We start from the raw sequence: 14,935 nt of genomic DNA, 5'->3' as shown, positions 1-14,935 counted from the left end.
TCCAGAGCTATGGCTCAAGTTACAGTGAAGCATGTGCGTTCCCTCTACTCTACCTATGTTCCCACGCCTTCAAAGAATCGGATTTATCTGTTACTGACAGACCTGACTTATCAAAAGAGGAATGCACACACTGTACCGGGTCCAAACCGCTGCAGACAATTGTGATGTCACCTTTTGTGACACCAATAAATGTTTTCCTTTGCAAGCTGTAACCTTAGCTACATGAAAGTCGAGTGCTGTGCACAAGGGGACCTGATGCTACGCTGCATATCGCATCCTGGTATGTTTATTGTGCTGGGAATTTTGTTTGTATAAAATCGAGCAGGTTCAGACATGAAGCACAAATACTTGATCCACTTTCATGAAGCTGCAGAAGCTTTATGTTTACTTTGGTTTCGTACGCTACGACCTGTATAGTCCCCGCCGCATCGCTGATATTCTCTGTAAATATTCAGTCAGTGGTAGTTTACTTATATGGAACCCGCTTGTTCTGTAATTAGAAAAACATTATACACTGCCTGGCCCAAAAAAAGGTCACACACTCTAATATTTAGTTGAACCACCGTTAGCTTGATTACGGCACGCATTTGCTGTGGCATCAATTCCACAAGCTTCTGCAATGTCACAACATTTATTTCTGTCCAGAGTTGAATTATTTTTCTTGTACTGGGAGATTTGGACCACTGCGAAAAGCCTTCTCCAGCACATCCCAAAGATTCTCAATGGGGTTCAGGTCTGGACTCTGTGGTGGCCAATCCATGTGTGAAAATCATGTCTCTTTCTTCCTGAACCACTCTTTCACAATTTGAGCCCAATGAATCCTAGCATTGTCATCTTGCATATGCCCGTGCCATGATTAGCATACACAGGTTACAAAACATTAAAGTCAAATATTAGCCCAGAAATAAAATTGGGCACTATATTGGGATATAGCATCTTTCCCTCATATATGTATTTTGATATTATCTCCTGAGGAGAAGACCACACTTTACATTTAATGTATCTTGTCTCTTTTCATTTATGTCATATTGTGTATTTAATAAAGTATTTTTTGATTTGTAACCTGTTTAGTCTCAGTTTTTTCCGTGTAGGTATATGCCCATTCCATCAGGGAAGAAAAAATTCATTGATGGAATAACCTGGTCATTTCAGTATGTTCAGGTAGTCAGCTGACCTCATTCTTTGGGCACATAACGTTGCTGAACCTAGACCTGACCAACTGGGAGGCTCTTACCTATTTAAATCCAGGTGGTGACCTTTTTTCTGGCCAGGCAGTGTACTTCCAGTATGCAGTTTGTTTTCCACACACTGTAAGACTCACCTCTGGACACATCATTTACGTTATGTGGTTACCAGATGTGCCCTGGCTATAGACCCTACCGAGAGGCTTCCCGATGAGCCAATGCAGAGAAGGCCTTCCAATCCCTCCTCATGGCTGGTACATAACGATTTAGAGATGAACAAATCATTCAGATTCGGGTTTGATTCAGTTGAATCAGTAGACCAATTCGATTCAGGTCTGAATCGATCCTAGCTAAAGCGACAGTGATCCAAATGGCCTGAAAAAAATATGTGGGGCACTCTAGAGGTCACCTATGACTCATATTTTTTCTCTTGCCTCTTTTTAGAAAATCCTTTATTAATGTTTTTTCTTCTTCTTCCTCTGTCTCTCTATCTCTCTCTATTGCTCATCTCTAATAATGACCTAAAGCTCCTAGCGTTAATAAACTATACTTATGTTGGCCCTGTTTACTTGTGTTGTCCCCACCTACTTGCATTGGCCCCAACTTCTGTCAAACTGGACCCAACTACAATATGGAGCTAATTTTAGTTTTTCCAGGGCCACTTTAAGTTCCCAGTCTCTCCTTGTTGGTTACATATGGATACATACATGAAAAGAAGACCATGTGAGAATGGTAAAAGTAATCCAGAACTGTATACCAGCTGTCATCAGAAAAAAAGATGTCATTGATACATGATGCTGCAGTGCACGGGGCATCGACCATGGGATCCTTTAAGAGGGAAAAAGTTAAATTGTTTTGTCATGACGCCAGTTGCAATGAAGCAACAAGGGCACAGGGCCCCTTTTAGTGATATGGTGGTACCCAGTGTAGGAAATGCTAGAGTGGTGTAGGGTGGCCTAAATGTCCCTTAATGGTGTTGCACGTATCATGGTGCTCCTACCTGGATACTCTGGAACCCCAGACGCTGTCGTGTGAAGCAGAGCAAAGAGGGTAGTTGAATTGTGGTATGAAGAATACATTGAGTCCAGACCTTGTATATAGTTGAACAGTAGCTTTACTTTGCATAAATGTTTCTCCAAGTGGTTTACAGACTTTGTCTTGGTTTCCAACAGGCTTTGGCATTAACTGTGGCAGGTAGACTCCTTTCTGCTACGTCTGTTGCTTTCGGGCTCTGCTGTACTGACAAGGCTGACTGAATAACTTTACTATAGCTGTATGCTGCAACTTCTCTCTGTAGTCTGACTCTAGACTCCAGGGAAAACTTTCTCCTCCTGGCTTCAGAGGCTTCAAGCTTTGGCGTCCAGATGTGGTGCAGGGTACAGGTGCTCTAGCTGACCTAAGCAAGGCTGATCCAGGAGGGTTGGGCTCCTGCTGTCTTCCCCTAGCAGGGGGTACCCTCGACTAATTTCTAACTGGAACTCCACCCTCCCTGCAGCAAGTGGGACACGCCTACCACACCACAGAGGGGGGTTAGAATGGAAAGGAAAGCTCCATTATCTCTAAGATAGCTGTGCTATTTATGCTGCCACCTGCTGGTAAACCAGGCATATTACACTTGAACAGTTACATAACATTATTACAGATACACATTTTGCAGGCCCAGGAAACTAATACACAGGGTGACATTATGTTAAGCATAAGAGACAGTAGAGGGGTGAGGAGGGTGGTAATCCACCTCTGGGGGCGTTACAATGCATTGTTGCAGATGTGTAGAATTTTGTTATACTGCACATATTTGTCAGAAAGCAGCATCAGATATATAGTTAAAGAATTGACTTTAATACTGACGCATCCTGAGTGGTGACTAGTCTCTTTCTCCCATACAGTGATTGGCATATTTATGAACAGGGTGCACAACCTATTAATAAATGTGGTGCAGGGTACAAACAATGCCAAGCAATTGATAATAGTAGTCAGGGACATAAGTAGAAAGAGTGGGGTCCCATACTGAGATTGAATGCACCCCAGCTTCAGCTTCATGGACCCCCAAGTCCAGTCCTATGCAATACACTTAACATGAACATGGGGCTTGCTGCCCTTGCATCCAGGACTTTCCCGTAGCCTTTTCAGCAGGATGCAGGAGTTTCTTGGTCTGTTGCAGTCTCATGGCTGCGCCATCCTCTATTCCAGGGCTGGCCAACCTGCGGCTCTCCAGCTGTTGTAAAACTACAATTCCCACCATGCCCTGCTGTAGGCTGATAGCTATAGGCTGTCTGGGCATGCTGGGAGTTGTAGTTTTGCAACAGCTGGAGAGCCACAGGTTGGCCATCCCTGCTCTATTCAATCAGGGTGGAGTGCTAGATATTCAGAAACTGCTCCCTGTCCAGTGTCCGTGTATCCACCAGACCCCGCAGTGGGGTCCATGCATGGTCACAGCCTTTTCTTGAGGCATTTCGTTGCCCTTCCAATATCGAGAAGCTGTCAGGTAAGGGTTGTGTTTCACGGGTGTGAGGATGTGGTGCTCTCTCTACTGAGCGGCACCAGCAGAGTTAATATTTACATATAAATTACTCAAGGTGGCAGGGGGCTTATGGGCCCCCAGACTAGGGGGATTGGTTGCAGTGGTGATGACTACAACCCTTATAGTTAAACAGGCGTCAAATACAATGTGGCAAAGGATCTTCATAAAATATTGTGTTTGGTCAGAACACCAAATTTCTAAATTCTATAGCAACTTTTTGAATTATCCTTTCTTAGGACTCATGCACAAAGCCATATTATAGTATTTTGCAGAGCCTCCAGTGTCTTGTATATGAAGCCTTGTCTACAAAGGTACAGATATACAGTACTTGAGCTGGACACAAGCAACAGAACTGGCAAAAATGTTAAGCCCCTTTCTGGTCAAGAACACAAAATTGCATTTCTTTGTCTTTTTGTTGACTAGTCATAGGATATGTACTTTCACACCAGAAATACTATGCACATAAACCATGGAAAAGGTTGTGTATTCACAAAAAAAAACAAAATGTCAGCCTAGCAGAATGCTGAGCTATAAGGGGGCTTGTCTGCACGTTCACTGTATAATTTTTCATGTTATCTCTTTATTAAAGGTTGCGAAGACTGACCCGGTCAAACAGTGTTACTGCTGCTGTGCAAGCAGATTTGGACCTCAGGGAGCATTTTGATTGTTCTGTGGAGCTGGCTGACCAGGAATTTCAATATAGTCGGCCTTTGACCAAACAGTATTCCAGAGATGCATGTACCTCCACTGTCAGCATCCAGGGCTCAGGCAATCATTATCATGCCTGTGCAGTGGAGGAGGACTTTGATGCTGATTTTGACCCTTCCATACTACCTCCTCCAGACCCTTGGATTGACTCCATTACAGAAGATCCCCTGGAAGCAGTTCACAGATCAGTTTGTCATAGAGATGGACATTGGTTTTTAAAGCTTCTTCAAGCAGAAAAAGACAGAATGGAGGGTTGGTGCCAACAGATGGAAAGAGAGGAACAGGAAAATGATCTGCCTGATCCTAGTAAGTATACTTAATAAATCAAGTTCATTGAAGGTACAAACTCATGATTACAATTTGTTTCAATCTCAATGTCTAAATTTTGGAAAGTACCTACTAGATAGAAAGTGCCTGGAAAACAAATCTCCATTGCAGTTAATAAAAAGAGAAAGCCTACGTTCCTCCTAAATGAAAATTGAGAGTAATTTTCAGCACAACTCGGGCCTTTTTTAACATTTGACTTTGCAGTTTAGAACTTTTATTCCTTCCTTATAATGAAGTTCGTTTTGTCCTTGACTTGTTCATTCACCTATGATATTTGTGTAAACCTATAGGTGTAGGCAGCCTGCATATCCTGTTTTCCCCTCTATCTTGCAGGGATCACACACAGTGGTAAACACCACTGCAATGTTTGATACTGTTTTTCTAGTCAAAGCCAAGAATAGATTTAAAATAAATGAGAAATATAAAAGAAGATTCTCCTTCCTACTGGATCCACTTCTGGCTTTAGGTTAAAAAAATAAAACTGTATCGAAATCTGCAGTGGCATTTTTCCATTAAAATTTGTAAAATCTCCCTAAAGATGTTGCATGAGATAAAAAAAAAAAAACACATCATTCCAGAAACCACCATATTTATTTATCTGCTACAATTCATTGCTTGGTGCTAAACCTGCAGTTTCCAATATGTGTAGCGTGATCCATTAACCATATGTAACACATGTTCAACTTCCAATGGTTAGTTTGGTTCTCTCTCAGAAAAAAGGAGGATTTTAGGGGGGTTTTATCCATATGATGATAAGTCCATGAACGAACACAATCACCAATACAGTAAGAAGCACTTTACCTACATCTATCTAATGGTCAGTCCGGTCACAAGTGGAGGTTGAATCTACAGGGCACAGAAATAATATTTAGTTAATCTACTATTATCCTTCCTTTCTCCCTGCCTAATATTCCTAATTTTGGCTTTTAAAGGGGTTAAGTAAGAGTAATTCTTTATTTTACCAAAGAGATTGGGGGCCTGGTAAAATAAGTTTAAATAAATTGCCTTTCCTTCCTGTTCCTGCTCTGTCATCTTTCCGGGCTGCAGACAGTGATGCATTGTTTGGCTGCAGCGGTGACGTCCCACATAACACTGCAGCCAATTATTGGCCTCAACGGTGCATGGTGCGAGGCTGCTGAGGCTAGTGATTAGTAATCAGTATAAAAAACATCACCATGGCATCTAAACAATGCATCACAGGAAGGGAAGTTTTTCTAATATTATCATTTTTATTATTTTACCAAGCCCCCATCATCACTTTGCTAAAATGAAAAGAAAAAAAAAGCTCTGACAACCAGTGTCGGACAGGGTACCTAGGGCCCTCCAGTAAAATTTATTTTGGGGGCCCACCGTATGGATACATTAAAATATAATAAATAATCTAACAAGTTTTTTATATGAACATAGGCTGGTTGAGGTGCTGCACATTGAATATATGTATGTAGTGCAGTAAGTCTACTGTGCAGGGGGTGGGAGACTAGGGGCCTACCTTGCTCAGGGGCCCACCGGGGACTCCACTGTACCCCTGTGGGCCAGTCCGAGCCTGCTGACAACTCCTTTCACATTTACTGACAATACTGCTTCTATAAATGACCTAATTCCTATAGAAGTCTTCTATAGAAGACTATATTGTAGTGGCATATACAGCACAGCAGCCTGGACTCCTTATGTCTGGTACTAGTTACGTATATAATAGTCCAGAATTGTGGTAACAGATTGCCTTCAACTACTGAAGTTTCCTGCCGCAAGGCTAACTTGTTTCTAGCATTGACCAAGCTAAGGCTAGTTTCACATGTGTGTTTTTAAAAGGCATCTGTCATCAGATATGTCGCAATAAAACCGCCTGACCCGAGACGTGTGCTTGGCAGCTAAATGTATTTGTGTTAGTCCCATCTTCCTAGGTGCCCATATTGCCAAGAAAATTGATGCTTTATTATATGCGAATGAGCCCCTAGGTGCAACAAGGTCGGTGCCTTTGCACGCAGAAGCTCCGCTTCTGCTGCGCCCTCTCCACTGTGATTGACAGGTCCGGGCAGTGAATATGTCATCACACCTTCCCCTGAAGTCTCCCAAAGTCTTGGCTCTGCAAAGTATATCTACATTTACACACACATTTTTTTCTGATCCTTATATTTTGTTTTGCTTTTTTAGGTTGCTGCTGATTGTCGGTGGCCTTGTGGCTAATAATGAGTTAATTTCTCTAATTCTTTTATTTTATTTCTATATTGCTGCAGTGGGAATGCAGCGCTGGAGAGGAATACTTACAAGGAAGGAGGATCCAGGGCTGGCACATAAGTCTCCTCCTCTTCTCAGCGATGCCTTCTTCTTCATGGACTGTGGCGTAGCCGACACAGGTGCAGTACAGAAGCAGTCCACCGGCGAGCCTCTGTACTGTACTGCAAGATTTAGAGAGGCCTCAGGGCCAGGCGTGATGACATTTTTACTGCCTGGCCCTGTCAATAAAAGTGGAGAGGACACAACATAAGCAGAGTAAGCACAGCTTCTGGTGCAACGGCACTGCCCTTGTTGCATCTAGGGACTCCATTTTCTTGGCAATGCGAACATCTAGGAAGATGGGACCAACACAAATATGTTCAGCTGAAAAGCATTACGTCTCAGGTCGCCCCCATTTTAGTGTGACATATCCGGTGACAGATTCCCTTTAAATCCAGCAGCCTGCAGCATTTAAAAACGCAGATGTAAAAGTAGCCAAACCTGGTCAACTACAACTCTCCTTACCATGACTTTACGCTCTGTCAGAAGCTGACACTTCATCTCCACATGTGTCCCAGAAGTCTCTTTCCCCCTGTCTTTTCTGCCCTGATCATTATCACTGCCCTCTGACACCATTGCCTGTTTCCTACTAATGGAATTCCGTTCTGCTTGTCCTACATCACTGCAGCACCATCTGTCACCTCAAGCCTTACATCCTACATAACTAGCCCTGGTCGAAACTTTTGGCCAAGTCAACTATGACCAGTTATATTTATGTGTTGCAGTCCTAGGTGTGTGATGTATTCCAGTTATACCTAAAGCTCCTGGTTAACAATGTAGGGCCAACAATATATATACTGTGTGTGTGTGTATGTGTGTGTGTGTGTGTGTGTATATATATATATATATATATATATACTATATATATATATATTTTTTTAACATGCAAAAGATATTATCTCGGGACTATGGATCTGGTGCTTATGTTATGCCTTGTGTCAAATGGGTGTCTGGATGTAACTGGATACATATGTAGGCAATCTGTCTTTAAATCCACTATGTAGTTTTCACATAGCTGAAAGACATTTACTCTTCATTGCGTTCTTTCCATTCCCGTTACACGACAGGCGTTAAAGCATTTCATAAAAAAAAAAAAAAGACATTTGCTTAAAAACATATGTTCTGACCGCAGCAAAACTCAGGAACTTGTGCAGGACAAGATTTATTTATCATATTACACTAGAAGATATTTTACCTCTTTCCACTGGGTGGTCCCCTAGGACAGAATCACATTTAGTTCGGCTGAGGTCGAGTGTACACTAACATTGTACATGAAGGTTTGTTGCCAGGGTTTACAGTCAGTGAGAAGCAGCATTCACCATTTTGGATTTTGTTAAATTGAGTTTCTGAGTTCTAATAATGACTTTCTAAGGGGTTAAAATGTAAAAATAAAAAAACTTTATAATATACCTTATCATTGCTACATCATACCCGAGCTGCCCCTGCCTGCAATTCCTGTATATTACAATGTAACAAGCCATCACCATGAGCAGAGAGTACCAGAACAGTGGGCAGCAGTGGTTAAGGTACCAAAGCTGTACTGATCAAGTATTTTCAAGTTTTTATCAATAGATTTTAAACTTAAAACTAGCCATGTATGAGTGATTAAGGAGCTTTAGCCAAAATAATCAACAACATATTCAGAAAATGATATCTTGGTTGAATACAATTTATGTTAAAGAGGACCTTTCATGGGTCCAGACATTATAAGATAAGTAGCAGGTTATGTAGGGCATACAGCAGGGATCTAATAGCTCTTACTATTTTTCCTGGGCGCCGCTCCGCTCGCCCTGTTGAATTCTCCCGCCTGGTATGCTAATTAATAGCATGGGTACAGGGAGGAGGAGACGTCAGGGTTTCTCATTGAACGTCTCCTTCTCTCTGGCTGTAGCGCGGTCCAATCACAAAGGACAGGGGGAAAAAATCACATTCTTCCTGGCTGTGACAAACAGAATTCTTTTCAGCTGCAGATCCACAGATTCCTGGGTTCTTCTTCTGTCATTCTGGATGGTCGCACCATTTCTCAGACTCCCTGATGGAAAGTCAACATCAATAGTCCAAGACACTTCCTGCTTGTCCAGCCTTGCTCTTGGATTTCCCAGCATTACAGTGTCTCAGGTAGTCTGAGAATCGGGGAACAGAAGAGGAGCCCAGGAATCAGTAAATCTGCAGATGAAAAGGAGGGCATCATGTACGTGTTCGGGTTCATTCTGTAGTTAACATTTTTTTACCCAGAAGGTGACTCAATGTAACACCTAATTTGCTAATATTAGGAAATATTAAGAGCCAGTTTTACATTTGGTGGTTGCTTTTTAACAAGTTTTAATAATTTTACAAAAGTAAAGTTTTTTTGTATGTTAAATGTTTTGCCTGTCATTTTTGATAATAGAAGACTTTTTATGTTTGAACGCAAAAATGAAGAATATGATTTTAAAAAAGTGTAAAAATAGCGACAGGCAGCTAAGTAATATGTGTGGTCAGGCTAAGGCTACTTTCACACTAGCGTTTTTACTGGATCCGGCAGGGTTCAGCAAAAACGCTTCCGTTACCGATTATACAACTGTCTGCATCCGTTATGAACGGATCCGGTTGTAATATCTTTAACATTGCCAAGACAGATCCGTCATTAACGCCATTGAAAGTCAATGGAGGACGCATCCGTTTTTTATTGTGGCAGATTGTGACAGAGAAAACGGATCCGTCCCCATTGACTTGCATTGGGGGTCATGACGGATTTGATCAGTTTCCCAGGACGGAAAGCAAAATACAACATGTTGCGGTTTTCTCTCCGGTTTGGGAACGCAACTAAACGGAACGGAATGCATTTTGGAGCGTTCCGTTCTGTTCAGTTCAGTTTTGTCCCCATTGACAATGAATGGGGACAAAACTGAAGCGTTTTTTTTTTTTTTCGGTATTGAGCCCCTAGGACCGGAAAACTTAAACGCTAGTGTGAAAGTTCCCTTAAGTAAGCAGTAAAGTAGAATGGAGTAATCTAAGAAAAGGTATATAAATCAGAAACTAGAACAAAATCTGTCTGGTGCCAATCTCAGATAGTGTGGGTGAGAACTTCAGATTTCTCGATGCGCTTGCGTTATGGAAGCAACTATTAACACAAAAGTACACAGTAGGGAGCAGGCATTCCTATGACAGTTACTGAATGACTCCATCATTTCCTAACACGTCCTAACCCCACGCTGGGTAAAACACAGATGTTGCCCAAGTTTTGGGAGTTAACATGAGGTTGTAAACATCATGTAACTTGTGTTGCACCAGATGTTGTATTGAAGTCACCTGTAGAGCTCACCAGAGTCTAGTTTTACTGGAGGGTCTCACTACAGAAGATCTGCATTGTATTGAATCTATTTCCCTCGAACTGCTGCAGCTAACATGAAGCCTGGCCACTCCCCGGTAAAGTGATCCAGGCCTTTGTAGGACAAAGCAGCCCTTGTGTGAAACAGCTGCTTCATGGAGCTAGCTCATTACAACTTGACAACAGCCTGTAACACTGCGGGGATCTGTGTGCCATTATCTCACTGGCAGCTCAATAGTATTTGAGGCTCGAAACACAAACCGCACTTTACGTGTATGTGAGCAAGGCATATACACCCGCAAGGACTAGAGATGCATCATTGTCTATCACTTTGGGAGATGACTTTATGTTCACTTATATATTTCATACACATTTGCTGATTTAACGTTGACTGCACAATAAAGACTCGTATATAAAGTTACTGACCAGTCGAGTCTTAGACGTCAGAAGATGAGGCTCTCACCTTTCCTTGCTTGGAGACTGAAGAGTCTTCTGTCTGTCTTTTGAAAGCACAGCAGTCAGTTCAGACTTGCCAAGATAAAAGCATTCTTGACATTATTAGCTTCCTAGTAACAGCACAGCCAGGCAGATTTACTGACAATGCTTAACCAGATACCATTCCTTTTCTGTTGTTATCCTCTGCAGTTCACAAAGTAAGGAACCAATTATGCCCTTCTTTAATCTAATTGCTGCTATAGAAGAAGGAAGGGGTTCCTTAGTGGGTCTACAGGTGCACTTTCATTTATGGTGCAGACTTGTGACTACATACAATAGTAAAGATTCCACCGCAGGAAAGTAGTGTGTGCCATTAGCTTGTGCTATTTAGTAGTGTCTTATTACTTATATAGCACCGACATCTTCTGCTGTGCTGTACACAAATTGTCATTGTTCATATAGATAACAGGAATTAAGAAGGAATATTCTTAATCACATCGCCCGTGGTGGGGATCATATTAGTATGAACTAAACTTTTTCAGGAAGAGTTCAAGGCTAGCACTCCAAAGAAGGTTAAAAACATGAGTATCTACACCCCAAAGAACCCCGAGACCGAGGTCAGTATGCACTTGAGCATTTTAAACCGAGATCAGTTGCTAATCAAGGCTTACACTTTCGAACCAGACCAGCATCCAGGAATAGCAATATGAAGGAAACTTTTTGGGAAAAGCTCCAGCACTCCAAAAAAAAAAAAAAAAAGGTAGAAAGCTATTACTTTATTTTAAACATGTTAAAAACATGACTACGTGCGCCCCAAGAAAAGGCTTAAGAGTTTGGAACCAAGGTTGATTCTTTATCATAAAAAAATGCTATGATTAAGAACCTATGATCAAGAACCGACCTTGGTTCGAAACGCGTGGGGTCCTTGTACTCATGCTTTTAACATTTTGCAAATAGAATCATTGTTTTTAACCTTTTTTTGGAGTGCTGGAGCTCTTCCAAAGAAGTTCTCTTCACATTACTATTCCCGGCTGCTGGTCTGGCTTGTCTACTGCTTGCACCCGCTACAAAAACAAAGATCCCATACAGTCTGAGCAGACGGCGAGCTGATTATTACAACTGCTGTACGTTTAGCATACAGTCCTTTTTCAACAGATCATATTAAGCTGTTCTCTGTATTCTTGTAGTCTTAGAGAAGATTCGTAGTGCGGTCGGCTGCGCCCAGCTCCTGATGTCACAGAAATTCTACCAGTTTAGAGAGCTGTGCGAGGAAAACCTGGTATGTAAAACCTATATCCTACACAATAACATCACCAATTTATTGCTTCCCATATGTATTGAATTTAAAAAAAAATAATAATATTACAAATGTGGATAAATTCAAGCAGCATGCTTATTCTTTGAGAAGTTTCTGCACCCTTTCTTTGTGTCTGGTAGAACATGCTCTACAATTACAGAGAGTTTTCCTGTTTCTAATCCCACTCATTACAATTCCCTGGGCAAACATCAATGACTTCTCCTGCATACAGCCCATTGGCTGTGTTTTCATAGTTACATTTGCCCAGACATGCTTACTCCAGTGCTAGCATGAGCGATTGTATTGCACCAATGCACTGATATAACATGCCTCTCTAGTTATTAGGTGTTAGCACTTCTGATGACCTAAATCTGAGTAATTGCTGGAATTACTCTTCTTCGCCTCACATCTGTCATATATGATTTTCAAATGGAAAAATAGTGCAGCAGCTTAGCAATGACTCCAGCTTCAGTTTACATTTTTGGAATGGTTGTCTTTCTTCCCACGGGCACCTTAGTGAGCTGGGCGATGGATTATGCTTTGCCAGTTACATTGTTAGTTACAGGATGAAGGAAATACTTGAGTTAGAGCATAAGGTTTGATGACATAGACAAGTCAATAGGAACTTCCTGCAGTCCTAGATGCCATTTTACCATGTCCAGTAATGGTTCTCTTAATTCTGGGAAAAACATTGGGTCATTGTTGTGTCTCTTCCCAATTTGTCATTTTATTTGGAAAATGTTCACCTTGAACATATATCAGTAGGCATACTACTAAGGTCCAAAGACAACTGCTAAGCATTTGTTGTACAGATGCCTAACTCAAGGTTTGCCTTCCATAATCACACGATTTGATCAAAATTTCATTTCCTGCTTCTAAGTGCCGAACTCCATGAAATCCTGCTGTAATAACAGATACAGCAAATGTCCGGTCCAATTCCTCATTATCTCAGGCAGAAAAGTACCACAGCCAAAATATGGTGGAAGAACCACTTTAAAATAGGTAAATGATCCTATTTACACTAAGAACTAGGTCATGCAACATACTCTCTTCTTGAATTAGGACTGCAAATTCTTGTTCATACAGAGGTTTTGGAGTCTACAGTATCTGCTGAACTGTAGCATTCTTGTGCCAAAAACAATTACTTTCATACTTTAGGTTACTCTACTTAGGATAATTTCACATCTGTGTTTTTAAATACCACATTCTGTTACGGCAGAGGAACAGCTTCCCAGATTTCATAGCCGGCATAACCAGATTCTGCTGTTCACCGCTGGACACCATTGACTACTACTACAGTGAAATCTGGTAGGCTGGTCTTTGGCTGGAACAGCCTGCTAGATATAAAAACGCAGATGTGAAAGTAGCCTTAGCAGACAATACTTGCAATGGAGAGAGATGTATTAGCAGCCATGACACTGTAAAATATAAATGTTAAAGAGACTGAGACCAGGAACCAATGGTCAGAAGGTCTCCTCTTCAGAGCATTCCAGGTCCAGTACTGAGTTCCCATCTCCGGTTGTCTGTATTTAAAGGGTTTCTCTCATGCCGATGCTGATTGTTGTAGGCCTCACGTCTCTACCACCTGGTTATCATCTGTTATAGTCAGAGGAAGCTGTTCCTGGCCTTATAAATGACAGACCACTTAATGAATGGACAAGTTGGGTTTACCTTGGTATTCTGGCTCTTAGAGAGAGGTCTGAGTGAGGAGCCACTTTGTGATAGGGTCCCTTACTCAAACCATATATCCCATCAGGGCATATATGGAAAAGGCATGTCCTGATGGGACAACCCCTTTAATCTAATTGGACCCTGTTGTATGATTTTTTTTCTATTAAACTTTTTTTTAGAATTACATATCACTGCCCATTTTATCAGTACATAGCAACAGAGATGCCATAGAAATGTACCAAACATAATCAAATTGTGTTTATCTTTGGCAGAACCCCAATGCACATCCAAGACCTACTTCTCAGGATTTAGCTGGGTTCTGGGATATGCTACAGCTGTCAATAGAGAACATCAGTATGAAATTTGATGAACTTCATCAGTTGAAGGCCAATAACTGGAAACAGATGGACTCTAATGATAAAAAGGTAAGTGACCTATACCAGAGTCTTTTTGCTGTATAGAATAAATTTTGAGTTGTTACATTTTTCCTATATTATCAGAATACAACTATAGGGATTTTATAACCAGTTGAGCACTGATAGGAATAAGCCCTGGCTGACATATAGAACAAGGCTCATTCCTCTGTGCCACACCGGTTGACTGGATCTCAGTATGGCCGAAATGAATTGTTTGCAATGGCATTTTATTCTGTTGAACAAAAAAATAGGCTTGCGGTATATTTCGGTGTAAAGCGCAATCATCAATTTACTTGCACATTCTAGGAGGTGCTACCAAGAAAATTAAGGAAGCACAGAAAACACCACTGAACCTGGTATTCACTACAAAAAACAGCAACAAACACTGCAAAGGAACCTCTGCCATTCTTCAAAACTAGGACACAATAAACCCTTTAACTTATTACGTGTAATTATTTTTATCTTTTTGGTGGGGTGTTCATTCTCAGGTAATATTTTAATATTTTCCCTACAAGATGAATCATTTGCCGATTGTAAAACATTTCACTTCAGATGCCGATCTGACAAGGTCTACGCTTTTTACTTACTGCTTTTAACAAACTACCTGTTGGGCTTCCACAACTATCTTGGATCCTCCAATAAATTTCTCAACCCTATCTCATTCAGTTTTGTAAGGTGGTGTTATTGTAATTACTACTGTAAGAGTGCACAATTTTGCTATAACTTTGGAATAAGTATATCAATGTAAGTAGCCAGCATCTAACTAGGTTTTTATCTGTTTAGTTTTGATAT

General features: G+C 41.2%; 1 protein-coding gene across 1 annotated transcript in view; it reads left to right on the top strand.

Annotated features, from left to right (window-relative positions):
- The window catches only part of DLGAP1 (DLG associated protein 1), a 322,787-nt gene that overhangs the window by 291,119 nt on the left and 16,733 nt on the right, over nucleotides 1–14,935 (top strand). The window contains exons 7-9 of the mRNA XM_040432120.1: nucleotides 4,295–4,719; nucleotides 11,947–12,038; nucleotides 14,000–14,152. Coding sequence (XP_040288054.1) covers nucleotides 4,295–4,719; nucleotides 11,947–12,038; nucleotides 14,000–14,152 — 670 coding nt within the window. The remainder of the gene's footprint in view (nucleotides 1–4,294; nucleotides 4,720–11,946; nucleotides 12,039–13,999; nucleotides 14,153–14,935) is intronic.

This window comes from Bufo bufo, chromosome 5 (genome assembly GCF_905171765.1).
Source record: "Bufo bufo chromosome 5, aBufBuf1.1, whole genome shotgun sequence".
In the NCBI taxonomy this organism is placed as follows: domain Eukaryota; kingdom Metazoa; phylum Chordata; class Amphibia; order Anura; family Bufonidae; genus Bufo; species Bufo bufo.
The sequence above is the reverse complement of the archived record's forward strand: the minus strand, read 5'-3'. Positions and strand labels throughout refer to the sequence as shown.